This window comes from Falco biarmicus, chromosome 4 (assembly GCF_023638135.1).
Source record: "Falco biarmicus isolate bFalBia1 chromosome 4, bFalBia1.pri, whole genome shotgun sequence".
NCBI lineage: Eukaryota > Metazoa > Chordata > Aves > Falconiformes > Falconidae > Falco > Falco biarmicus.
The window spans coordinates 91290014-91317586 of NC_079291.1; the positions used below are offsets into that span (position 1 = coordinate 91290014).

Below are 27573 nucleotides of genomic sequence, written 5' to 3' on the forward strand. Positions count from 1 at the left end.
AGCAGCAGACAGCATTGATCCAGCAGGGCTTCACAAATGTAAAGCAGTAAGGATTGGTTTAGGGCATCCAAATTACAGAGCTCATCCTAAGACATACTGAGATACCTTATCTAGTCTCATCAAAAAAGTCATGAAAACCTTCTGGTGTTCCTCCCATTTCCAAACCCGTTATTGGGCTTCAGTTACTGGGGGCTGCCCAGACAACGGCCACCAGCTGCAGTGGGGACCCTCAGGCCTTACAACAAAACCAAAGCCGAATTTTAGCCATGCACATACTTTTAGGATCTTCAACTGTTCTCTTTTGTCCACTTAAATACCTTTAGCCACTCCCTGAGCTGCTACACGGTCCCTGAATGCCATGTTCCCATTGTCATGTTTACTCTTATCTTATTTTTCCCATGGAGCTTCACATGTAGAATGGTTGACACGACAATCATTAGGGCTTTTGATTAAAAAAAGGAGTGGAAATAATGAGGGAAAACCCTTCGCGCACAGGGTAATTATCTCAGAAAAATGCTAACAACCTAGGTAGGCTGCTTCTAGTTCTTACACTGATTTAGTGCATGTAAATGAACAAATGGGGAAGGCAGAAAAAAACCCAAAAGAACAAGCCCAAAAATAACCCCCCAAAAAGGGGAAAAGAACCTAAACCTTCTAACAGACAAGGCACCATAAACATGGCAGGACTGGCCCCAGGCACTTGAGCATCTACTGCTCCAAGAGCAGAAAATACGACAGAAGCAAATGTTTGATTTGCATTTATTCTGGTTTTCAGTCCAGGGACTTCCCAAGCTCCAGATGAACATTTATTTTCCAAATTTCCAGCACTCAGCATGCACTTCATCATAGGAGGCCACCACATCATTATGCTGCTTAACAAAATGTAACACCAGAATGCACTGACCTGACAAAACAGCGACTCCCCGCCGAAAGCAGGCTGCAAGAAACACACATTTCATTTTCATCTTGGGGAACCGGGGGGGGGGAAGCCTGGATTCATATGCTGAATCTCCAACTCACATTAAGCTAAAAATCGGGACAAAACATGGCGATGCCCAAATTGCTCTGTGCAAGCTGTACGCAGCCCATTTTGTGATGCTGAAAATACTTGTTAATCATTTGGACTCATTTTCAGGATGAATTTCTTACAGCATATGAACAGTAGGAAGCTCTTTATTTGGCATCATTAAGAACAAAAAAAAAGAAAAAAATAGAAACCCTCAACTAATGCATGTAGGCCAACATAATTTCACTTTTAGCTGCCAGCTCTTTAAATGTGGATGTTTCCAAGTAGCAAAGTATTAGAGCGAACTGCTGTTGAAAGGATAAAGGTCTGGACGCAGATCAACATCTTTTTGTAAAATCCACAATTTTTAAGGCCAAGATGACCAACAGTGGACAGAAAATAATTCCCTCCTAATTTACTAATTTTCTTTTATCAAATCTCTTCAGCTAAGGGGGGCTCTGAGCCTTGCCACTTGAGCCACCTCCAAAGAGAGCAAACGCTGGTGTTGCTCCCTCCTCAGACACTTGGGAAATCTTCCCCATCAGGCAAAAATTCTCGAGCCTGTGTCTCCGACACCCAGGAGGACAGCCTAAGTTCTGTGCTCAGGCACCAGCCAGGGTATTTTTTTCTAGGCTTCTATTATTCCAGTCAATACCCTCATCATCAGAGCAACAGCTGTTCTCAGATTGAACAGTTTTGCTTTCTTAAATTTTAAGACTTCATTTTCAATGCAGATCAGAAACTAAAGTAAAAAATAGTAATAATATAAAAGTATATTTCTTTTCCCCCAGATAGTCCTACACTTCAGTGTTGGTCATTAATGTCTCCCGGCACTTTTTGCAAGGATGATGAAGTTAGGTTGGCTGTCCTAATCAAATTCTAAAACCAGTAATTGCATTTTCTCTATCTTAATGCCACTCGCTCTTTCAATGAGATGTATTACTTTTCTCTTCAAACCCGAACGTTTTTTATTGTTACACTACAACACTGAATACTTGCAATGTTACATCCCAGCAGTGGCATATCGGGATATTGGAAAGAACTGATCTCTACAGCTTTGCTTTGCAAACACGGCCTTGGACCCCGGGGACGGAAGCTGCCCATGAAACACGGCCCTTCTCTGACATGCAGCTACTTCCCAGTGATATCTGATATTCTCTTATGAACCTCCATCTGCCCAGAGCTGGAACAGGAGCTAGCTGTGGTAATTGTGCAGTGGCTGCTGGAGACTGAACAGCTTCCATTACACCAGCAGACAAGCAGTTGGCTGACAGAAATGCGGCGCACATTAACTTTGCAGTTGCGACTTTTAAAACCCATCCTCATTTCTAAACTTAGGAGGAACGAAGAAGGAAAAGGAAAAGAAAATATTGCCATTGAAGAGATTAATTCCTGCAGAACAAGGGTCTCAGCCTGAATTAACTGGACTTATTTTGATTTTCCATTAAATACTTCCTATGCAAACCAGAAAACAACAACCGGCATGACTCCAGCCCAGCTTAGTTACAAAATCATAACAGTATCAATTTAGACCTATTGTGCATCTGGCTACAATTAAGATCATTTTCTAGCTGGAATAGAGCAGGTCATAGATGGTGGTCATGTAGGAAGTGATCTCTCATCCAAATGATTGAGAGAAATAATTACCCTTCAGTTTTCTGCCTTTCTGGGCACCAGAAACACGCTTACCTCCCGGTCACTGTAAGATGCTCTTTCCCACACACTGAACCCAAACTGGAAATAACACCAGCACCTTTCTGGAGTGTTTTTGTACCATCAGTAGACACACCCAGACCAGAACTTTCCCCTGAATCACCTGAACAAACTACCACAAGGTCCTTCTCGTTGCTTACACCAGCCACCACCAGTGCTGCATCTCCACACAAGGTGTTCATGCTGCAGTCTTCTTGCAGCAAAACAGAAAACTCCCTATAACCACAGAGCAAAGTTTTGCTAAGGAGACAAATATGCACAATTCCTGCTTCGCCTGTGCAGTGCCTGTGTCCCTCTAGAAGATATCAGCCTACCCGCCTGTGGCTCGGGAAGCAGCACCGCACAGCTGTGGGTGCCAGCAGGAGAGGGCTGTGCAGGTGGGGTTAGTTTTTCTCACTGAAAAAGGGCATAAAAACTCATGCCACAGCTCTTCAGAGCCCTGCAGCTCAGTTTCCAGCCACCCCAGGCCTTCTTGAACTTGGCCTGTTGATACCATCCACCTTTGTGGGGCACAAAGTCTGGGGGAGGATGAGGATGAGCGCCGCTTTTCAGCCCCATGCTGAAGGCTCTCAGATTTAAAACTCAGGTTTAAGGACTGTAATGCATTTCTGTCCCAAATCTCCCCTCCCTTCTTCACGATGGAAATGACGCTAAAAATGACGCTTCACACACAGTGCTGTAGACTGCAAGTGAGTTTGTAGCTGAGCCACAACCTGTCTCCATGGTTTTTGATACCTTTTTTAATACCGACCCTTGGCAGCTGCCTCATCAGGTGCGGCATGGAGACCCACCTGCAGGGGCTGAGGGGCAAGCTGCCTCCAGGCAGACCAGAGGGCACATCATTTTGGGGAACAGTTGACACTACAAGAGCCACTCTTATAAAAGTTAGATGCTGTGATAATGAGTGATTCTGTAGACTTGGTATCACATATTTAAGAACAATCCTCAAGTAACGAACACCAGAAATCTGAGATACTGAAACTCTTATGATAATATCTGAACTAAAAGAGAAAATGGCATCTAAGTCAGAAGATAAGAGAGGTCCTAACTGAATAAATTAAGTGGGTAGGTACACTTGCAGCCAGCCAGATGCAAGCGAAGAAGCTCCTCAAGCACTTGTCTCTTCCTATCTGAGCACTAAAAGCAGCCTAACGGCAAATGGCAATTTTCATCCAGCTGATGAGGACAGACAGATTTCAAAACAGGATCACAAATTTCTTTAAAAGGAACACAGACCCATAAAAGGCCACCGCTTGTTTGTGATGTACCGAACAAGCCCCTCGTGCGAGAGCCAGCTGCAGCAGCTGGTTGCTCGTGGCAGCAGTCAGCGCACGGCACATGGGGCTCATCCAGCACGCACACTCCACGCCTGACATGGCATCCAGCAAGGGCAGATGACCGACCGATTCCCTTCCTAACACTGCTTTTGATATAAATGTAACAAGGCAACAGGTGTTCAGGAAGTCAGCCAGCAAACGTAGGACTGGCACATTAAAATAAATTTGTGCTAAATTGAAAGAACCATTTTGTATTTGCTAAACATTTATATCATCCTCTTCAAGGCACATTGCAAAGTACTTGCTACATCGAATCATAGACTCATTTAGGTTTGAAAAGACCTTTAAGATCATTGAATCCAACCATTAACCCCAACACTGCCACGGCCACCACTAAACGTGTCCCTAAGCACCACATCTGTGCATCTTTTAAGCATCTCCAGTGTTGCTGACCCCACCACATCCCCAGGCAGCCTGTGCCAGTGCTTGGCCACCTCCTTTCGTTGAAGGAATTTTTCCTGATACCCAACCTAAACCTCCCCAGCGCAACTTGAGATTGTTTTCTCTTGTCCTGGCACTTGCTGCGTGGGAGAAGAGACCAACATCCCCCCGGGCGGGATCCCACCCGGCCCCACAGAGCTGCGTGTGTCCCAGTGGTGTGGCAGGTCACTGACCATTTCCCCTTGGACTGTGGGGCTTCATTCTGCTCCCTGTCCCTGTCTTCCAGCTCAGGGGGCTGCGTACCTGGGGAACAAATGGTCTTACTATTAAAGACTGAGGCAAAGGCGGCGTTGGGTACCTCGGCCTCTTCCTCATCTTCTGTCACCATGTTTCCACCCACATCCGATAAAGGATGGAGATTCTCCTTAGCCTTCCTTTGTTCCTAATATATTTACAGAAACATCTTTTACTGTCCTTTGCAGCAGTAGCCAGGTGAAGTTCTAGTCGGGTTTTGGCCCTGCTGATTTTCTCCCTGCGTGACCTCCCAACACCCCGCAGTGCCCCGAGCTGCCGGCCCTTCTCCCGCAGGGCATGAGCTCTCCTTGCCCCACTGCGTTCCAGCCAAGGCTCTGCTCAGCCAGGCCGGTCTTCCCCGCCGGCCCGTCTTTCAGCACATGGGGATGGACGGCTCCTGCGCCTTGAAGATGTCCTTCCTGAAGAGTGCCCAGCCCTCCTGGGCTCCTTGCCCCCTCAGGGCTGCCTCCCAAGGGACTCCGGCAACCAGGCTCCCAAACAGGCCAAGGTCAGACCATCTGAAAGTCCAAGGTAGCAGCTCTGCTGCCTCCCTCCTTACTCCTCTGGGAATGGAAAACTCTGTAGTAGTAGAGTTTCTCCATCATTCTGCCTAGACCTTCAGATTATGGTTTCCAGAAAACCAGATGTAGGTGTGAGCACCAGCAGCGAATACAGTGGTGTCTTCAGCATCCCTATGTAACTTGCTGGCACGTTCTTTCCTCCTCTCCTACAACACTCTCCCTCTGATAAAAGCAGCAGGAAGAAAATGTATTGCCATTCCAGAAATAAATAACCATATGAGACCTGGACAATTGCTAATGGATCCTAAGTACCCAGGAGACAAAAGCAGCGATAATGAGTGTTTGAAAAAAAATAATGAAAAGATGATGCACATAAGTTGCTCTGTCAGCACTCTTCAACCTTTTTGCAGAAGACACACCCAGGTCACATACAGAAAGGCTTCTAAAAGTTGCACAAGATCTTGGCCAAATCTTCTATATATGCAAAATATTGCTTTAGTTTCCATCAGTTCATCTCCTAAAGCACATACTTGTTTGCAGAAAAATTAGGCTCTTTCTCTGCATTTACATCCAAACCAGAGATCTCCCAATGCATTTAGTCAACAGGACCACACAGCATGACCCATTCAGTCAGGCCGGCACTGTCACAGCCTTCTCCTCTAAGGTGGGCCATTTTAAACTTCCTAGAATGAAGAATGAAGAAGGTGATTCTCCTGAGAATGACAACCTTGCAAACTGCTGCTGAGTGCTGAAAGCAAGAGAAGGAAACCACTTTACCTCCAGAATGTGGTGGTGGTCCACACAGCAGCACCATGCCCTGGCCCTGGCGGACAGACACCGTGCTTCTTGTTCTGGTCTTGAAGTTCTCAAGATCTGCCAAGAGAGGAAGAACTCAATTAATGGGAGTTTAATGGTTTCTCCTCATGAGAAGGACACAAGGTTCATCAGGACTTTGCTGCATGACATAGAAACAAAGCGACAATCAGCTTGGAAGGTGGGTTGGTGGGACCTGGGTGGAATGTGGGGCAGCGGGAGGCTGATGTGCATCCAAAGCAGTAAGTGTCTCCACAGGCTGCAGAGCTGCTAGAGGGGAACAGGGGCTGATTTACCCAGACAAAACTCCAGCAACCTGTAATGCTGATGAAGAGTTTTGTTATATGAATTTATGAGTAATTACTGCCTTAAACAAGCAATTATGTTACAACCCGGTCTGTTTCCCTTCAGCAGACTTGTTACTGATGCCCCTGCAAACCATGTGTAGAAACCCTTCCATTCCATAAAGAAGTCCCTTCTAATAGCTGTATGTTAGCTACACGGCACTTAGATAATTCCTCCTTCCACCTCTCTCTTCTTCCTCTTCTTCACAGGCCACACACTGCAAAAATACAACTCCCCCTCTTCTCCCCTTGTACAATAAATTCAAGAAACTGGCTGTTAAGTGACGAGGTGACTGTGAGCTGGGCAGTGGTACAAGTGACGATCAGTGCCAGCCGCTGCTACACCGGAGCACTAATGCACTGAATAACTGGTAGCCTTTTAACAGTCCCTTGCATTTCAGTTTTCTTTTTTTATTTATTTTGGCTTTCAGTATAGATGAGCTGTGGCTTGGTGATTACAAACCTGTTGTCACTGCAGTTGGGAACCAGAAGAAACAAACAGGTGATAAACACTTAACAGCAGGAACTAGTAGAACATCATTATAAGGTTAGAAGGATGAAAAATTAAGCCTTGATTTTTATCCTCTCTTGAAAATGTTTTCTGGAAGCATGGCATGCATACTTCAAATAAATGACATAAAATCAGAAGACATTACTGTTTCATTTTAGAAACATTTTTTGTGGACCCTTCCTACTAATGCCAATTTCAGGGCAAAATCCAGGCAAAAGTGGAACTACACCAGAAACAGTGAGTAACAATTTGTTCCAACACTAGTAGTCAGCATGTGATTTCCAGCAAAGTTCTGCCATATCCTTGTGCTGCACGTTGCATCGTTCCCTGGATCTTATTATTCTATTAGTTCAGCTTTTTCACCTGTATTCTAGGGGATAAATAATGTGGGGACTTAAAAAGCCTGCTGCACTGCAGTGAATTATTTGTGAAAACAAAACCACTGCAGAAGTGCTACCCTCCCACCTTTCTGCTGCTCAAGCCCAGGGCCAGCAGCAGTGCCTACCCAAACCCTTTCCATCAGGTGTAAGGCTGCTGCATTATCAAACCCTTTGGGCAAAAAATGGGCTCACACCGGAGGTTCAAAGCTACACTTGAGAATAAAACCCATCCAAATTTAACCCAGGTATCAATTTAACAGCAGGTTCACCAGTGTGAGCCATTCGTTCAGACTCTGTGTAGGCACAGGGAAACAATAAAGCATGGTTTCCCAGCCTTGAGTAACAGTCCAAGTCTGTAACTTTGAGCAGGGTGATTTTCTTTGTCCCCCTGTCCTTTTTGGCCTAGGAAGAAAAAAGACAGAAGGAAAACAGAAGATAACCCATTAGCAATGAAAATAGAGGGGTGTAATTTTTCCATCCTAAGCTCCATAAAAAAGGTGGAATGGCACTTTTCAGGAACCACTACTACATTCCTCTGGCCACCTGCCAGTCCCATAGATTTAAACATATTTTGACTGCACACAGGCACAAGATCGGATCCCGTACTCACTGAGGACAGCCACATGAAGAATAATAGCCTAAATCCAAAATAATGCCAGAAGGAATAAATGTGGTATTGGGAAACATTTTTACATTAATATTATTTCCAATAAATGAAGAAGTAAATTAAAAGCAAAACATGTCTCAATCATCACAACAGATGCTTTATATACATATATATGGACTAGAAAGAAAATTGCATAAGTATTGGTAAGTCCTAAATAATATTTAATGGAAAATTCTCCATATCTCAATTTAGCTATTTATATTTTCTTCCACATCGATAGAACTCATACATTATGCCATATGCATATACATTCACAAAACATTTTAGAGATGATACATAATTCACTTTTCAGGCCTGGATCCTAAAAAAACCCATATGCAGGTCTGCTTTGGAACAGACGAAAGAAACTGCACCAGCGCTGAGCCTGCGTGTGTGAGCCTACTTATCCAGTGCTCTAGGGAATTCTGTTAAACGCAGGGGAGGGAATGGGAAAGGTCTTTCATTACTAATTGTAAGAAACAGCCACCTGCCTGGTGACCCAGCAACTCTTGATTACTGTAGTATGGAGAGGCAGCGCATGACTCAACAGTGTAAATGCAAATCTCATCCTTTAACTTTTTTTGCAAGGCAGAAATAACCCTACTTGTTGACGAAAGACATAGCTACATATTTAAGATGAGAAAAGGACTGCTACCAGGAAAAATATTGCTACCAGTCTCTGCTTGGAGGAACAACTAGGAAACGACTGAGGAACGGTCACAATCAACTGGAGGCAGGAAACAAAGCAGAGCATCCACCACTACTGCTCGCAGTGCAAACTATCAAGCTTTGAAAGTCAACTGTCAGTTCTGAAAAGCCTCATGCATGCACTTAAAATCTGCCTCTGAGTAAACTAACAAGATTAAGATAATTGTAAGAAAGTCTCATCAAACTGATTAGACTGATTATGCTCATGCATTCTGAAATGCACACTTCAAATTTATTTTTGTGATACCTAAATTGTAACTTGAATTACCAATAATATGATCATGATTTTATTAGTAAGAAACTTCATTTAAACACCACCTTACAATCTTTCCCAAGAAATTAGGAACAATATCAGCACTGCTGAACAAAGCATACAGACCAGCAATGTGTGGATTCAAGAGGTTCTCTAAAACCTTTCCTACAAAATTTTGCTCAAATGGGTGCCCAATATTACACTGAAATTTTGTACCGCTGAATTCCCCATACATGGAGGTACGACCACTTGCTGAACAGAAGTTAAAAGCACTTGCTGGAAACCAACCCGCAGGACACTTCAATGCAGCAGCAGCACTCTGACGCTTCTTTCCCCATGTTTTCTATGTTCCTTCCAGGGAAACACAGCTGCCTAGTGCCTCTCTACCCCTCCCTGGAGAGCAGGCAAGGTAAGAAATTATTCTCTGTACTTTTGACGTTAAAAATCAACGGGCAGCAAAAGGAGGAGGAAAAAAACCAAACCATCCATGCTGCAGAATGACTGAATTACAGTGTAAATGGTTTGACCATGTGTCTCCCCTGATGAGAGCATTAAGTTCCACTTTGCCTTGCCCCTGAGCCCAAAGACCCTGGCAAATATATGAGGATTTTTGTTCTTATTTGCCAATGAAATGAAAGAAACCCAAACAAGCCCCCCAAAATGCCAGAAGCCTTATTAAGCCAGCAAGCTCAATTATTTCTATTGTGGAAGAAGGTTTGAAGCAGGAATACCATAGGTCCACAGTTCCCTCAATACCAGCTCTCTTTCCACTGGAAATCACACCTGAGCAGAATTAGGTGACACTGGACATCTGAGGTTTGCAGACGCCCGGCTGCTGGACCCACCACTGCACCCAAGCAGACGACCCCCATGACATGGCACGGCTATTCGGCATCTGCTGCTGCAGGGCTGGCCTCAACTTAGCTGTTTCTCACCGTGTCATACTTCACCTTTTTTTTTTTGGTTTCCTGCTCCTTCTTGTGACATTTCAGATTTGGGAGGGAGGCAGGGAAAGCCTCAAATAGGTCACTACTTTCTCAAACAGAAGCAAGACACGTCTGGTTTGCATGCAGAAGCACAGTCACGAGGAGACAATGCCATTCCTTTTTGGTTTGCTAACCCAGTGGAGGATGTAACAAAAACCTGTGGTAGGAAGCTGAATTCACGGAAATGGAGATGAGAAATTACACGTACTACGAATGATGATGATTAGCTGCTGGAATAAACTACAATAGAGAGCAGTGGGTTCAGCATCCTTGACGCTTGGAGATCAAGACCACCTTTGTAGAACATGTATAAACCCCACCTACACTTTTATCACACTCAAGCAGAGAAGTTCAGTTAGGGATCAGCTGGCGGAAAATAATATGATCAGTGATAAAGAGGAAGGCACGCTGCAGGTCACTGCACACACCTAGCCTTCAGGTGCATGAAATACTGGGGAGCAGGAGGGCGGCTGGAAGCCAGTGTGACAGTATGGTGGCCTGATGCCCACCAGCAGATCTGAGAGTCCCACAGGTTTGCTGCCTGGGACCTGGCAACACAGCATGTAAGAAATGTGAAAATAATCACGTTAAGATTAATTACTAAGTACCCCATGGGGTTCTAAATACCTCGTAATAGTAATAAAAGACCCAACCATTTCAGGAGTTTATAGTTAAATGTTAGACATAATGCAATGAGCATTAGTAAACAGAAGGGAGACAAGACAAAGTAGAACAATGCCTGGAAGTGATAAGTTCATTAAGTTTTAGCATGCAGGCATCCTTGTGACTTAATTGAAGTTTTTAGGGTGTGAACTGCTTCAATTACAGGGATCTATCATTGCATAGATCAAATAAGAAAGGAGCCTTAATTTCAAGAAAAATATTCATACACAAAACAAATAAAACACAACCGGAATCGAGGGCTGCTTACAGAAATAGGAACTGCTTCGTGTTAGAGCCAGGATCCCCGTATGAGCTTTTGGTGAAAGTATATCCATTCAGCAGCTTGGGGATTTGTGGCTGGCGTTGGGCAGCCTACAACCATGAAAAAATAGTGTTTCTATTCATAGGATCAAAAAGGAAACAACGCAGCACAGCACAGACAGGAAGGATGTACACTTACCCTAACTAATTAAAGCAGCATACGTCTGCAGGAGAAATGCTAGCTCGCTTGTAGCAACGAGTGACTCGCAGATCAGGCTTTTATTTTAAATGCATGACTTCACGTAATCAAGATCAGAGATCTGTATAACTGTTAGGATAAGAATACACTTGCGTAGTAGTTTTTCTCCTATTTAACTTGGACATTCTCTATTTAGAAAGCAATTGTCAAAACTGATTAAGAGAAACCACTGAGGACGAATGTATTAATGCTTTCCAATTCTGGAGGTCAGCATCCTGCCAAAGCTTGTTGGGAGCACACAGCACTAAAGCATGACTCCACTGAAAAATGAAAAATATTATATAAGCTCCAGTAACCCCAGCATCACATGAGGACACGGTTAGTAATGTTTTCAGTGCAAAGATGAGAATAAAACAGGGAGTTCTAACAGGAGTGCAGACAGGTTATCGAGACTACCAGTTACTCAGACCTTACTTAATGAAAAAGCGAGGATGCCATTTAAACTTCTTCATTTCCATAGTAGCAATTCTAAATCAGACTTAACAGACCCACGTGAGTATAAAGCTGCATGCGTTTAACCTGTGAAAAATACGGTGATTTGTACCAGACACCACTGTACTACAGATTGCATGACTTTGGGAAAGTCATTTAAGTTCTCTGCAACAAAGTTTGCCCATCTCTAAGGACAAGTACTTAAACTGTGACTCTCAAATGAGACTTAATTAGCTAATATTTGCACAAAACCTTGACATCTGCTACAGAAATGCACTGGAGTGTGATATGCTATTGGCACGTGTATCCTAACACCCATCCTTTAATGTGAATTTGAATGTCTTTTTCTTGCATTACCAGATTTTTCCTGTAGCCTCCATTAAAACTCTGCCTTAACGCTTAGTGATATGCCTTATGCAGGTACTGGCAAGCAACACCAGTCTGATATAGATGCTTATTGCTCAGAAACGCTCAAAAGCCCAGAAGGTGCTCGCAGCAGCTGTCAACCCCATCAGCTTTTCAGTTTGGGTACAGTGCTGCAATGAATGACCTCCTTCCAAAACCTCAAATGTGGTTTAACAACAGCTTAAACAATCTGAAATGATCCAAAGCCCCTTAAGACTGGGTAGTTTGTCTCAGTAAATGGCATATGGAAATTTTAATCAAAAGCATATGGCTTTTCATAGTAACAATTATCCAACTGAGGCCAGAGTAATGAAAAGTTTCCCCAAGTTTTACGTGCAGCAATCAGTACTCAGAGCAAAGAAGATTCAATTATAAGCAAAACAAAAGAGCTGTAGCCTTTTATCCTTTACTAGGACCTACTTGGGTTTGTATTTTGTTTATGAAATTTGGTAATTATTTTTCTAAGTGACCACTAGATAAGTCCTGGAAATCAAAGTTTGCTCTTTTAAAGAAATATTTCACAGATGACATTGAAGTACGAGCAAGTGAACAAACTCCTATCCGCTCACTTCCCCGCAAGTTCCCGCGGGCAGGGGCAGCGTGAGATTTGACGTCTGCTTTTGGTATTACTATCCCTTCTTGTTTACAGCCCCGTTGATTGTGCTGTCGTTAAGCCCTCTGCCCAAGTGGGGCGGTTACCATGCCCGTACGCCGGGCCTGCTTGGTTCCCATTATCGGCTGCAACTGGAAATAACTCGGCTGCTGAACCCGGCGTGCCCTGGAAACCAGACCGGAGCGAGCAGGCTTCCCTCAGGAGGCTGCAAGTCTCAGGTCATTGGTGATCTGACAGAGAGATCCCTATTTTTTATGAAAGCTAAGCTCTGTTTTGCCTGCCTTTGTTTGCCGGAGGAGGGTTTCCATGGTTTGCTTTTTTATTGTAATGTGCAGCGTATTTTTAGAATCCAAAATGCTTTTGTAATTATGCCGGTTCTGAAATTAAGAGAGAACTTTCTATGCAACAGGGCTATTTCATAACTACTAAATCCCGAAATATTATAGAAAATTACACGAATGGTAAATGATTCAAATTCATGGTGATGGGTGTCTGCCTGCCTTTTATAAAGCCAATTTATGTGACTATATCATGCAGAGAGGTAAGCAATGCTGTACATCGCCTTGGATGACATACTGTCAAAAACTCATACACCATTAGTGAACACTTTGTCATTACATTCAAGGGTTCTTTTTCCTAATTATTAGAAAAGCAGTGTCAATGCTGTTTTTATCTATTATCCCTGTATAACCAATACAAAACTATTTTTCCTACTACTACGTTCTAAAAAAAACACACATACATCAATCACTTCTTTATACATCACTGAATTTTAATTTCCAAAAGAAAACATGACTAATACTCAGGCTTAGAGGAAAGAAAAAAAAAAGTCAGTGGCTTTTATGCTGCTATATTTCACTTAAAGTCTATCTCTAGAGAGTTTTGTAAAGCAAGTTTGATAACACATCAGTGATATTGCTCTAATGAGTCATCGTTAACAGCAAGTAGCTACCGAAGCATAATACCTATATCTTTATGTCTATCTATATCTTCAAATGGATCATTATTCCTACAGAGTGACAAATTCAATGAACCTTGAAAAAGGATATATGTGCTTGAAGGAAAAACTCGGGATTGTGATGCAGGACCCCACAAATACAACCATGAGGTAACTGCGAAGGTCTTGCTGGTCCAGCTGCGGGATGGCAACAGATCCCTCCGAGGCACCAGCGCAAACCTGCAGCTCCTCCTCACCAATGGAACACAACCCAAGGCTGAGCAAAAGCGGGTTTGGCTGGAACAAAGAGAACCATGAGCAAGAACTCTATCTATATAACACAGAGATAGTACAGCAAGAGAGAGAAATCAGTGAAGAAAAAGCAGGTAATACAGCCGTAGTAGCAAATGTATGAAAATACCTGCCGTCAGTCTCAGCCATGGGGAAGCCCCCCGCCACCATCAAGCTCTCCTAACACAGCAACTCCAGGCAAAGGGCTGCAGCTGCCTTCTGAAAAAGCTGGCACTACCCAGCCTACATCCCGGAGGAGCACAGAAAGGGAAAAGGGCAGACGATACCTGTGCACGCCAGCCTGTGTGCATTACTGCAACTGCAGAGCTACTGCAACCAGCAGCAACCGGAGACTGTGCACTCTAGACTTGGTATCGTTGCAACTGTACTAAAAATAAGGCTTTGATTAGGTTACTAATACTTCAGCTTAGATTATCAACAAATCCTTGGATCAGCATAGAAGGGGCTCTTTTAGACTGTATATATTCCATGCAGTGTTTGGTATTTCACCCCTGAGACTTGGTTGTACTGCGGATACATGAAACTGAATGGTCAAAAATGAATCTGGTAATTTAACAATTGACAAATTAGAACGCTAAAACTTCTTCAATGGTAATTTAGAGTACTTCTGAGTGGACAAATCACCACCTTTACTGCATACATTAAACAAACTTCAAAGCACCCATACAACAGGAAGTAATGATGCAGGTAACAGGCAACTACCTCTTCATATATGTGGAACACACAATCCACTTCCATACACAGGTATAGCCAAGACACCTAAAGTCAATTTTCAAGCATGACTTAAAAAGAATTAGAGAGCATAATAGGGTTTGCCTTCTGATACCCCTTCTGTAATTTGGAGATGGTCCCAGCAATCTAAAATTTACAATGATGTTTAAGGTTGTATTCAGTCCTTGAACTCTGAATATTCAGTCAACAGGGGTTTTTTTCCTTTTTATTAAAAAACACACAACTTATCTTAAGGGGAATCTGAATAGGCTGCCAATGACATCTTGTTGAACAAAAAAACTGACCAGAGGAGGACTGGCCAAATCTTCCTGGTTTAGACTGAATAAAGAACCTTCTACCAAGAGACAGCATCTATGCAGTCTTCCAAATTTTTTTCAACACATTTGCATACCTCTCCGCATACAACAGAGCATACTTCCATATCCTGGACAAAATACACAACCAGATGGAGAGAGAAGTCATTTGCATTGCAGCCCATGGAATAATACGACTTCATTGGCTGTAGACTATAAACTATGCTAATTTGGCCCATAAAATAGTCTTGAAGATGAGATTCTAGTGCATCTCAATCAATTTCAGATTTTAGAGGACATTGGTTTGAAGAAATCATAGCCTGTCTATATGAAGGCAGGCTGAAAGCACTTTAACTGATGACTAGCACCCACAAAAGCATTAAAGCTTTTTGCTCTTGAAACACTTGACAAGATTTGCCTCCTGATATTTATGGCTCTAATATCTCTAAACACTGTCTCTATAAAACCTGTGCCTGACTTTTTAAAAGCAGGGGTTTATGTCATCCCTTTCACAAATACACAAAGATTAAGTTCTTCTGCCCATGTCCTTGCTGTTGTGTCAAGACTACACAGTGGGCTGTGCAGTTCAGAATAAAACCCCCTTTGATACAGACCTTAATAAAATTTTAGTTTAAGAGCTGGTGTTCTAATGAATAATTTTTAGAGTCACTGATTTGAGAAATGGTTTACAAGTCTGGGGATGAAAGCTTTCTAATTTGACCTTTAGAATAGAAATTTCACTGGGATTTCTACTTCAATGAAAAAGAAAGTTTTAGAGATAAACATCTAGCCATTCCCCCATCCTCCCTCCCCATCAGAAAATAGTTTTCCTTGGAATTTATTACTGTGGGTATTAAACAAGGTACCGCTCCTGCATTTCTACCAAGTGGCAAGTCCAGTTTGGACTTCTAGACTTTTCCTTCCCCTGATGGTTCCTGCACAGAAAACGCTGAATTCTTGCAAGATGCAAAAACTCTCAGGTGGGCCTTTGCTGTGGGGGTATCTGCAGCTGGCAGGTTTTCGTGGTGGGGTTTGCTCTGAAAGCTCAACTTAGCTACACCAGGAGAAGAGCTGTGTACCTGGAGGAGCTGGAGGTTGGAACCGAAACCAGATGTTCTCAGAGGAGGCACCACCTCCGGCCAGGGAGAAGGGCTTGCAGGTCCTCCGCCTGAGCCAGGAGCCAGCGGCAACCAGCCACACTTGGGTAGGGAAGGAGTAAGTTGGTATGTTGGTATGCGAGCCAAGATCTTCTTTTCCTTGTGAGCTCTCCTTGCCACTCGCATCTCTGACCTATGAAGCCTCTTGGACTTTTAATGTCTCTATCTGGGTTCTTATACTGAGACTGTTTAAATCCTCCCAAGTCTTTCTGACCACCGTGTCTACCCACACGACTAAAACTCCTCCTCAGGCTTTTACCTTGCATCCCAAAGACTGCCACAGCTTTTCCTCAAGCTGGCCAACAGGCAGCTGCCGGAGTCATGGATGCTCAGGCTGTGCTCAGACCGCTTTCTGCTTCCTCCATCACACGAAGCATGAGATGCTTGTCCTCACCAGGATGGCTCCTCCTGGCACACTATATCCCCAGCACCTCGCTGGGATTCGATCTTTGCTTCCAAACTAGCAACAAGGCAGCCACCAGTGGTTTTTTTGCCTTCCTTCACGCCACTCATCTTACAGGCGAACAGGGGCTCTCTGCAATATCTGCAAGGCACTCACTGTTCTCTTCCAAAATCAAATCACTCCCTTCTATGATGTTACAAAAAAAAAAAAATAAAATAAAAATCCTCCCTGACTTTATGTTCCATTTCATAAAAGCTGCCTGTTTACCTTCCTTCTATAGGAAATATTTCAGACGTTTGTTTTGAAGCAACACTTCTGCTTGAGACAAAATGCCGAGGACTCAGAAAATTTTATTTTATTACTTTAATCTGGAAAATCTGGGCAGACATCTCCCTGCGGGTTGACTCGAACAGAGTTGTTTCGCTCTCAGAATTCTTTAATATTTTTCCTAGCAAAACAATGTGTTATTTGCACACTTTCTCCCAGCACAGGTGGTTCTGCAATAGCCAGAAACCAGTACTTGTGCTGGCAGCAGGAGATACGGCACAGCCCCCTCCCACTTCATGGCTCAGCCCCAAGGTCGCAGATGCCCCATACGTTCCCCACTTCAGCATGCTCTGCTGCACATTCTTACTATGTGCAGCTAAACAAATGCAAATTCAGACTCAAATAATGTAAAAGAACGTGCCATAGGCTTGCTCACCTAGAAGTCTCAAAGAAAAATTTCCTTTTACTTGATAGAAACATAAACGGAGAAAACCCCATAGAGATCCTGATCCTCAGAGGGTGCCTGGTGGCTCAGCTTGCCTACGGAAAGGCACATTAGGATGCTAGGCAGCATCTCTTACAGAGGAGATATTTTTTATTCTGTTCATCTCTCACGTCTAATGAATTATGAAATGGCAGTCACGTTTGTTGCAGACAGGAAAACTAACATGGGACAACTTTTGACAAACATATTTAAAGCTCCTCTGTCCTTTGCATGCCAACACTGGCTCCCTAGGTTTGCTTTCCAGAAGGAAAATAGGAAAGAAAAAAAAAAAAAAACAATGAAAAAGCAGCCACTAGGTTAAACTGTTCTGCACTGGCCTTGCATCCCTTCAACATGAAGAGAAATTTTCTTACAGAGTCCACCTCCGGCCTTTGGATATAGTCTCCACTTGACTGGGGGTCCTGTAACTGCTATTTTCCATACATTTAACAACAATACTGATTTGCATTGATACAGAGTCAGTGAGGATCAACCGAAGGATGACTATTATTTCTTCAAACTAGATAAAGAGCATTATTTCATCTGACAGACATGAGGATTTACAGCCAAAAGGGAGGATGTTATAAGAAGCATCCTAATAACTGAGGAAATAACACAGATCTCCCGATTCCTTGTCCTATTCTCTATTCACTGCACATAAAAGACCAGAAAAAGTGGTTACAATATGCTACAAGAACACATGCTTATGGCTTTTCAGATGTTTGTGCCACCCTAGGATCAGTTATTGCAAGATGTTTGGAAAAATTTGTAACGGGAAAGAACCCGGACCAAAAGAAGCCCTAGCTGCAACCACAGATGTTTACATGGTTTAAAGCTCGTCATGGATTGCCCGAACAGCAACAGTACACAGACCTGACGCACCTCTAACGGCTATAGTGGAGAGAGCAAGCAGATGGAGGCTACTTGTTAAAGAAATGATGCCCCAGATGCACTCCTGCATGGTGAAAGAGTGGTGGATGCGTATGAGAATCCCGAGCAATGACCGCTGCAAGGGACACGGCATGCCTCTGCCCCAGCTGCCTATGACTACACTGCAGACAAAGCCTCTACAGTCTTGCTAATAAAAAGTGCAAGGTATTAACGTTTGCAGGAAATATCCTTACGAACTCTAATAATTAGCTGTAAGTCAGGGGGGAAGATCTATTCTAAATTTATGAGTTTGCAGTTGGCCAGGCCCCATTTTGTCTTTTCAAGAAAGTATGCTTCAATCTCACTGAATAACTGAGTTCACTGAAGGGTCACTGCACTCCAGGCTATTTCATTTATTGTCAAAATAATAATTTAAATTTGCAATTTATTTTCCTCTCTTATTTATGCGCCATTCTAGTTGTCATCAGAATAAGCCACCTGGACATCAGGATTTGCAGAGGTAAGACTGTACTCAGTGAAGGTAGCTGGACTATACTCCAAAGTTATGCACAAAAAACCCTCTAATAACATCTACATAGCTATTCAACTGTTCCGATCCTTGGCTTTGATTTAAGAAAAAATGATCAGAAAAATATTCTGTAAATACAGCCACAGTCAGAGGATTAATACTACTTCTAAGGATACATCAATATTCCCAGTATACTACAACAGTCATTCTCACTTTTAGCCTTCCAAGAGCAGAATAGATGTCAAGTGATGTGCGCTGATTCTCTAATAACCCAGTGGTAAGCAGCCAAACAGGCCACCAACGGGACCTACCTTGCAGGCAAGTTGCAAAGGCTCTAGGAATGAGAGCGAGAACAGGAAATTTTTGCTGATAAATAGCACAATAGCAGGTCCTGCACAAAGCCACGGGGAAAGCAGGGAAAGAAAGACAAAGTCCTGCTCTCTCCTCAGCTTACCGCAGGAGCTTTACACCATTTTCGTTATGATCTGTGCACTGAGCATATAAAAAGCAGAGTGGTATTAAATTAGCAGGTGAGATATTAAAGTGACTGATTAAGCCTAAGGTCAGAAGATCTTCAAATGGAGAGAGATCTACTCCACTTCAAAGTGAAATTGTGCCAAATACCTGGGCTCAAAACCTGAATACTTACTGCTTCATCCAGAACATCAGAGAAAACAAGAAATCTCTTTTTTATTTCCCTGCACATGCAGTCAAGAGTTTTCCACAGTACCCTGATATGATTTAGCACAACGATAATTTTCTCAAGGCTAGAAAAGAATTTCACATAACAGCAGAACTTTTTGCAAGAAAAGCTGACATCGTTGGATCTTGGCACACAGGGATCAAATTGGTCCATTTAGGCATTCATTTTAAACCAGCACCTACACATCTCCATTTAGCTCTTAAAGATCCCCTCCTGAATTAAAAGAATAGTAATTTTGGATATATTTTACTTTGCATATTAAAGACAAAATTAATACATATGGAGAGAGATGGGAAAAAACCACCTATCAAGCCTGTGCCTTGCTGTTCCCTAATTTTCTAAACTACACGAGAAATGGTGGCACTGGGACTGACCTGTGATCTAACGCTCTCCTGCCCGGCACGGCAGCTCCTGGCCACAGCCCTCTGACAGCTCCCCGCGCAACGCTCCCTGCTCCCAGCAGCACCATTTCTGCATGATATAAACTGAAATACACTTCCTAAATAACACTGCAGGTTTACAAGATTACTAGCTTTGAGAGAAGGTGCACTGATTATTTACAAATGCCCTGCCACGGCTTTAAGTAATAATGTATTCATCTTATTTATAACCCTTGGGTGTAAACAAAGCATGTATAAATCCTGTGTTTCTGTTCTAAGTTAAGGGTCCTTCTATCACAGATGAAAGTAAAGTAGGTTATATATCTATCCTTTGCTACATACTCCCTGTTGGTCCTATTCATCAAAAACATAAAAAGGAGAAAAAAAGAAAAAAGAAGAGCTTATGTGAGGCTTAGCCTACTTTTCCTCCCATTGGAGACTGCATGGCAAAGGTGCAGAGGTTGGGAGTCGGTTCTACAATCCTGACGACCACACTTCACACAGCTGAGTTAAGATTTCAGGAGAGAGAAATACTGGGAAATATGTGACTATAGAAAAATACAAATAAATTTCCCCGTTCCCTTGTTGAGCACACCCCCTGCACCCCAGCCCTGGGGGTCCCGGCAGCAGGAGGGTCTCACTGTGGATAAGTCCATCAAGTCCTTTTATCCATATAAATGGTATTTTGCCTTTAAAGGGCACTGGAGGAAGAATCGGGGACTCTACATGCGTATAGGAAACAACACTCTTGAGCCAGATTTGTCACAATTAGCTCCAAATCTTCTCTGATGGCCTAGTTAATTTTAACATTATAACTTTGCAGAAACAGGGACACAACAAATAGCTTGTGCCCTGCTCCTACGAGCTGTGACCTGACAGCTTCACGTGCATTGCTGTGCGTGGAGGCAAACAGGGCTGGCTTGCACGTCCCAGCCACTTCGGTGGGACCAGGGAAGCCTGGGAAGATGGGGCCTCCAGCAGCGGGCAGGAGTGCACTTGCAAGCTCCAAAAATAATGTTTTAATTGCAGAGTCTCAGGAGCTACAAAATAACTGTTCCTGTAGGGATAATGAAAAGTTTTGGAAAGCTCCCTTAAAAGAGAATCTGTACCCAGACGGATTTATTTATTGGACCCAGAATTTAAATTGTGTCTTGTACATCTGGGAAATGTTATAGAGAGTTTCTTAGCTTCCCTGGAATCTGAGCTAGGCTGGTCAGCCAGAGGAAGCGGAGGCAGACCCTGTGCAGCGCGGCACCTCGTCCTGCCGCCGCAGAGCCGCTCCAGTGCACCCCCGGGACGTGGCTCTGCCAGGCTGCAAAGCGGGGGGAAAGAGACAGCAAAGGAGATTCTGGGATACGTATGGTGAAGCAGGCTATGTTAAGAAAACAACTTCCTAAAGACATAAGAAAAACCCAAGAAAATTAAATTATTGAAGGCAGATTCATGGGCCCTGATGTAAGCAACTCCGGCTGCTGGCTGGGAGCGTTCTCTCAGAGCAGTGACAGGCAGCCGCTGATGAAAATGCCAAGAAAAAAATGAATTAACCTATGGGAAAAGCTGCAGATTTGAGGTCCAGGCTCTGAAAAAGCTGAAGGGGTACCTGAGCGAGAAATAGGCAAGCGTGCTATTTCAATACTGGGGTGAAACCCAACCCTGGGGCGCTGGCACGGACATCCCGCAGCGGTGGCCACTGGCAGGGGTGCCACCCCACCTTAGCGCAGGTGGGCAGCTCCCACCCCCACGTACCCCACAGGAGCTCTTCACAAGTGGTCTCACAGAGTACCTGAACCAGGAAGGAGACAGGGAAACGTGCCAAACTGGGTTTCTGCCCTTCACGAAGCAGAAAAACTCAAAAAAAATAGACATCCCGAAGAGGATGAGCAAGGGTGACCACTGAGGTGCCAAGGGACACGCACAGCTGCCATCCCAGCTGCAGTCTGACTCCTGAAAAAAAACCCAACCCAAACCCTCCGTCTACTTAATTTCCAGGACGTTTAAAACACATCATCTTTTCTCAACACTCAGATGTTAGTAATCACTGCGGAAATGATTTAATTTGCGTGCCGAATGCTTCATTCAGCCGAGCGGCAGCGCATCGCTTCATTGATCAATCAATGCGATTGTTGTTGCGCTTGTTTGTTTAGGCAAGGCAAGGCAGATACTTTGGTGGTTCTATGAAAATGTTTTCATTATTAATTGTTCTTGAAAGAATTACTTCATTGATCATTTAATTGCCAAAAAGAAAATGAATGCACTTCAGGGCAATAAGAGGGTACCACAGTAAAGAATTTGAGCAGCAATTATAATTTGTTTCTTAGCAACTAATAGCAAAAATTATGGGATTTGCTTGGGTACTAGATATAACAGGAATCATTCCAGCAATGGGAATACTGAAAAAAAATCCTTTTCAGTATAATGTTGGGAGTAATCTTCTTTTTCTACCATCAGAGTGAAATTATTTTGGGATGGGAGGTCAAAGCCCCAAAGTATTCTCATTGCAACCACATTATTTCTGTATTTTCTGCTACCATTTGCACTGCACAGTGCTGAGCCCTAGCTGCTAATTCATGCGTAACAACTATTTTCACAGAAACACTTCTATAAAACAAATTCCTTTAATAAAGTGCAGGGGGAAACAGTTTCCAGAAACAATAGTGTGGTCCCCTGCAGTTAGGAGTATGTTCACTGTAAAGAAGATGAAAGTTAGCGCTTCTATAAATGAAATTACACAATGGAAAACGTACAAAAGGTAAGTGTGAGGCTGCTGCCCTGGTTAGCGGTGGAAAGAAGCCCACCTCCAAACCCTGCCCTCCAGGCACTGTTTAATCTCCACACATAGTATAACAGTTCAGGCTAAATTCCACACACAAAATCAGCCATCTCGCTTGACCAGGGCTGTCTGCAGGAGGAGGAGGAGGAGGAGGAGGAGACCTTTCCCCTTTCATCTAATCTCATCTGCCCACAGCTCCCGGCTTGCAGGGGCAGCACTGCAATGCTTTGCTGCTGCTCCAGCATCCTCTGAGGATGCTGCCCTTCAAGCCCTGTGTCCTCTCTCCTGAGGCCTCATTTCTGTTTTAAAAATTGGTACCTCAGCCCTCTGGACATCTCAACATCATTTTTGCCAGCTGCAGAAAATACCCATAGCATTAGCACGGACATGTTAAATTACAGATTTGCAGAATACTCCTTCATAGAAAATTGCTACAACTTGGAAAGGCACTGATTTCAGAGAAGCACCTCTGCGCAGAGCAGGAGGAAGAACACATCCACTCCCCCAGCATGGGGGTGTGACAATGGGCAAAATGCTAAACCCCCTGAAAAGTAGATCTCATTTCTCTAACAACTCATGTTTCACAGACATCACTTTTCAGCAGTTTTTATAACAATGGGGGGCAAAACAATGGTATGACTGAAAAACTGCACCAATTTGAACTTGATTTTCCTCTTTGGATACTCATTTCAGAATCAACAACATGCAAAAAACATTGGTAGTGATGAGAAAGGCAACAGCGACTGCATGGCTACTCGCCCACTCTCCAGAGGGTTTATTTTTAAACCAGCATTACTGCAGGTAGCGGTGTCTTTGTGTGTTTTCAGGTTAAACTGCAAATCCTGCTGAGGAGTTTAGGGCCAAATTGAGTCTAGTTATCACAGCAGGGAAAGGATATTACATCTACCAGCACTGGAGATGGCTCCACGGGAGAAAACAGGGGTCATCTGCCAGGAGAGTCGAGCGCAGCCTTGGCCCCACCTTGGGGATGCATTAGCTGTCGCAGGCGGAGGCAGCGATGGAGCAGGCACAGTCTGGAAATCCCTGGGCTCGGGGCACAGGGAGCCCAGACTGACCCCTCTGCACTGCAGCTGGAGATGTGCAGAAATGGCTGGTTTCAAAGCTTTGGCGGTAAAAAACAAACTGCGGCCTCAGCAAGGTAAAATATCAAAGTTAATCGCTAATTAGAGACGTTATTCTATAGGTGCTCTTAAATCAGCTGCAAGGTAAGAGAGTGATTGCCATTCTCTTTGTTGGGGAGGGTCCTGTCTCGCTTATCCCATTGCACCAGCACAACCGTAAAAGAAAAGATCTGGACGTTACAAACAGATTACAAACAGAAAGGAAAACCTTACACGTAGACCTATTTCCTCCAAACCCACTTCCACCAGTGCTGCTCATATTGAACAGGTTTGACAATCTGGCCCCTTTCTGCTTTACAAACCTTTGGTTAAACAAGAGCAAACCCAAAGATGGTAGAGCAGCATCACCTGGAAGCTGGCACTCCCCACCCACGGTGACAGATTGAGGGCTTCTGCAAAGGTGTTTCTGGCGAAGAGGTCAGGCTCACCTGCCCCAAAGCACAATCCTTTGGACACGTACCCCACTCAGTGGTCAACAGAAAAGGAAGGAATAGGTTTTGAAAGCCTTTGGGTCCTTACCCTCACAGGGCATGGAGTACCAGCATACTCCGGATCATCAGTAGCTGTTAGCAGGTAAGCTTAGTGCTGGCAGAGGCCACTAAAATAACAGAAACTAAATTTTAATACGTAGTCCACCAAACACACACTCCTGAGAAGAGGCTGCGAACGCTGCCAGGACAGGCTGGCAAGCCTCCCAAGGGCACGGCATCAATGCTGCCTCGCACTGAGGACAGACAAGCTCTTGAAGTCTTTGCTTGGACTCTGTGATTGTATGTCTACGCAGATGTGGGTATAAATGCAACTTTCAGTGCTCATGTTCCATTGTGTAAATTATTTCACAGTCGGCAGCAATACTCCAGCGAGCACACTCACCAAAAGCGCATCCTGCTTGTGGCGCAGTGCCCTGCGCTGAGCTGGACCACTCGTGCCCACGGCTGAGAGCTGCTCAGCACCTTCCAGCCACACCAAAGAGAACAGGAGCTGAGCAGGCGGAACAACCTGCGCATTCATCACTTTCTGAGGGGTATGGTCCAACCCTGGTGCCACTAGAAAGCAATACAAGTTTTATCTTTGACTTAAACAGAAGCAGGATCCGGGCCATAGTAAACAGCTTTAATCATACGTCTGAATGGGTGGGAACATCTCTGAAGTGCCGCATCAGAGCTGCACTTCTTTCCAGCCATAACTTCTTATTGATTTCAGTGTTATTTCCGAACAGAAACTACACTACAGTGAATAAAATTGTCAAGCTAAGCCCCATCCCCTAAAATAAGAAGCACATAATTTAATCTAGTTCAGCTGTGTTTTCATATATCAGTTTGGAAAAGCCATTATTAGAACCCATACTCAGAGTTTAAAGCTTTTTTATTATTATTTTTGAGAGCCTGTACCACTATAAGCATAGGGTTTAGGGTATCATTAATCCATATTCTGTTACTGTGGCACAGCAGAATCCTCACTTTCCAAAAGTATATTCAATTTCAGACAACTCATATTGAAATAAAAAGAAAAAGCAAGCAAGAAAAAAAAAGAACATATTTGAAATGTAAATGACACATCACAAAGCAAGTATTGGGGGAAAATATTAGCACTTTTATCCTAATGAGTTTGTAACCTAAATACATATTTCAAGGATTAAATTGCTGACCCTCTCTGACCTCCACAGGAGGTTGAATAGTGAGATCGCAGTTTAATCTTCAGTGAAAACACCGAAGAAGAATAATACGGCCCTTGAAGAATGAATGAAAACATATTACTGATGCCCCAAGATTCAGAATTTAACCCTTAAGAGGAGGGGAAAAAAGGCACAACCCCCCAGACATTAGTCTCAAAAGACCCAGCAATAACCTTCCTCAGAAATAAAAATGAGATAACCAAAAAGCACAAAACATTTGCTCAGGATGGAGAATAAGATTGCATGGACGATGGGGGAAGCTGCAGGCAGGTCACGCAGCACAGTCCCGAGTCTCTAACCAAAAGGCTTTCTGTAGCTAAATGATGCTACGTGACACGGCGGGGCATGAGACCCCAGCTGAAGGGCTGGAGCTGGGCCAGGGGCTGCACGCGCAATCTAGGTACCAGACAGGGGTGTAACCTCAAGGAAAATAACTTGATAAAAGGGAAAAACCCTGGGAGCACAACAGAGAGCAAACGGGTTTAAGAGAGCTCTCAGCAGCTAGAATGAGCCCTCCCCAGTTTTAGGTTATTCCATGCAGAACCTACAGAAGGCATTCAAAAATGATCACGTTCAGAATAAAACCACATAAAGTAGTTACACGGAGCTGTGCTACTGCATCCACACGCCTTGGCCATCAGGGCTGAAACCCTCGCCTTACTAATACTGATGCCTGTTTTTACTGGTTCTTAGAGGCAGAGCTTTTGCAATTCGCAAAAAAACCCACAACTTAAACTACTCTGTGTATTTCGTAATTCAGGTAATTCTGGTTGCAATCCCTTTGACTATACAAGACAGGATGACTGTTTTATGAAAGCACAGAGCCTACCTTGATAAATGCTTAGTTTTTTTACTTAATCCAAATGTTTTGAATCTGATTATGTTGTTTTAACAATCTAAAATAAATCTTAGTAAAAAAAAATACATTTATTCAAGTTCCCTATCATTTCTTTAACTGGAAAAGAATAAGCTTTGTTTTTTAAATTCAATCTTCTTAACTAAGAATTAGTCAAACCGAAATTGTATTTGGGCAACTAGAAAACTTGAAAGATTTTTGCCAGATGTATCATCCATCAAGATAGATAAATCAACCAGAATTTAATAAAGACTTTGTATCTGAAGCAAAGATGAAATGTTAAATGTTTCTTATTTTTGCACAGAATTCTCTGCATTTGCAAGTTCTCTGTTAATAAGCACCTGACACTTTAAACAAGCAGGGAAGTTGATGTATCACTCAAGTAGTCCACAGCTACCGCACCTGCCAGCACCAGGCTCCTCCCTCCTAGTCCCAGTCCCACATCCTGAGCTTTGAAGCCTGGGACCGGCGTCTAAGGAGCTGCAAGCTGGCACCTGACTTGCCCTTGAACGATAGCCTTCAGCAGACAGTAGGAACCCAGCCAAAGGGGTGTGGAAGCACCTTGCTCTGAGTAAGGATGCTCCCCAGGCTCACCCTGCCAGTCACCAGAAGGCCACGATCTGTAAGACAGAGCCTGCTCTGAAATGTGCGTCTCCAGAGCAGCAGAGCAGCGCAGTGTTTATGAAGCGATCACCTTGACATACCGAAATCCAGAGTGATGAGCCTGGTCTTGAGGAGGCTGTTCATTACCCACCCAGAGTGAAACTGCACCCTCAGTCACAGGAAAACAAGTGGGTCATAAGCAAACGGATAATATATTGTAAATGATACGGGGCGATAGACTTGACTTTACCTGCAGAAATATTTCTTATTATAAATCATCTCTCGATATTTTGTGAACCTGGTGTTTATTGGCAATTTTACCTTTTCATTTTTGTAGTGGGAGCGCATCAGCTCCTCTTACCAGTCAGCCAAAAACATCTTTCACTAAGCTCCACTGAAAGCCCAGCTCACCGTTACTGATCGCTTCGTGTCTGGGAATGCACTGCCTTGAACTCCTGCGCACACACGCGAGGATATTTCATAGCAGGTCCTGCTGTAATTACTGCGCTGCTACATACACCCCTCCCAGGACAACAGCACCGAGAAATCACAGGGATGATGGATGAATAAGCCCCTGCATCTGTTCTCTGCCTATAAAAAAGATGACTCATGGTCCTGCGTTATCATCTGCCCACTCCTAAAGGCTTTATCCCATACTTCAAGAAGGCTTTACATAATTTCATATAATGCTCATTCACATCAAGACTTTTTGTTATCCTTAGCTCTCAACAAGAAGCTGCAACTCTGATTAAACCCAAAATAAACACAAAGCAGCCTGTTTGCCCTTTAACACAAGAATATCACCCATGCCTGAAAGTTCTTGTACCCACATACTGAAACGTAGGCCTTGCGAAAACTGTCATTGCCAATTTATTCCTTATAAAGAATAACTCCTTAAGAATAACTCCTTAATAACTCCTTATATTCCTTATAA

General features: G+C 43.5%; 1 protein-coding gene across 5 annotated transcripts in view; it reads right to left on the reverse strand.

Annotated features, from left to right (window-relative positions):
- Window positions 1-27573, reverse strand: part of LOC130148520 (contactin-4) — a 339116-nt gene that overhangs the window by 102106 nt on the left and 209437 nt on the right. For all 5 annotated transcript variants that reach the window (XM_056337222.1, XM_056337218.1, XM_056337221.1 and 2 more), the window contains one exon: window positions 6030-6125. In XM_056337222.1, the coding sequence (XP_056193197.1) occupies window positions 6030-6125 (96 nt within the window). The remainder of the gene's footprint in view (window positions 1-6029; window positions 6126-27573) is intronic.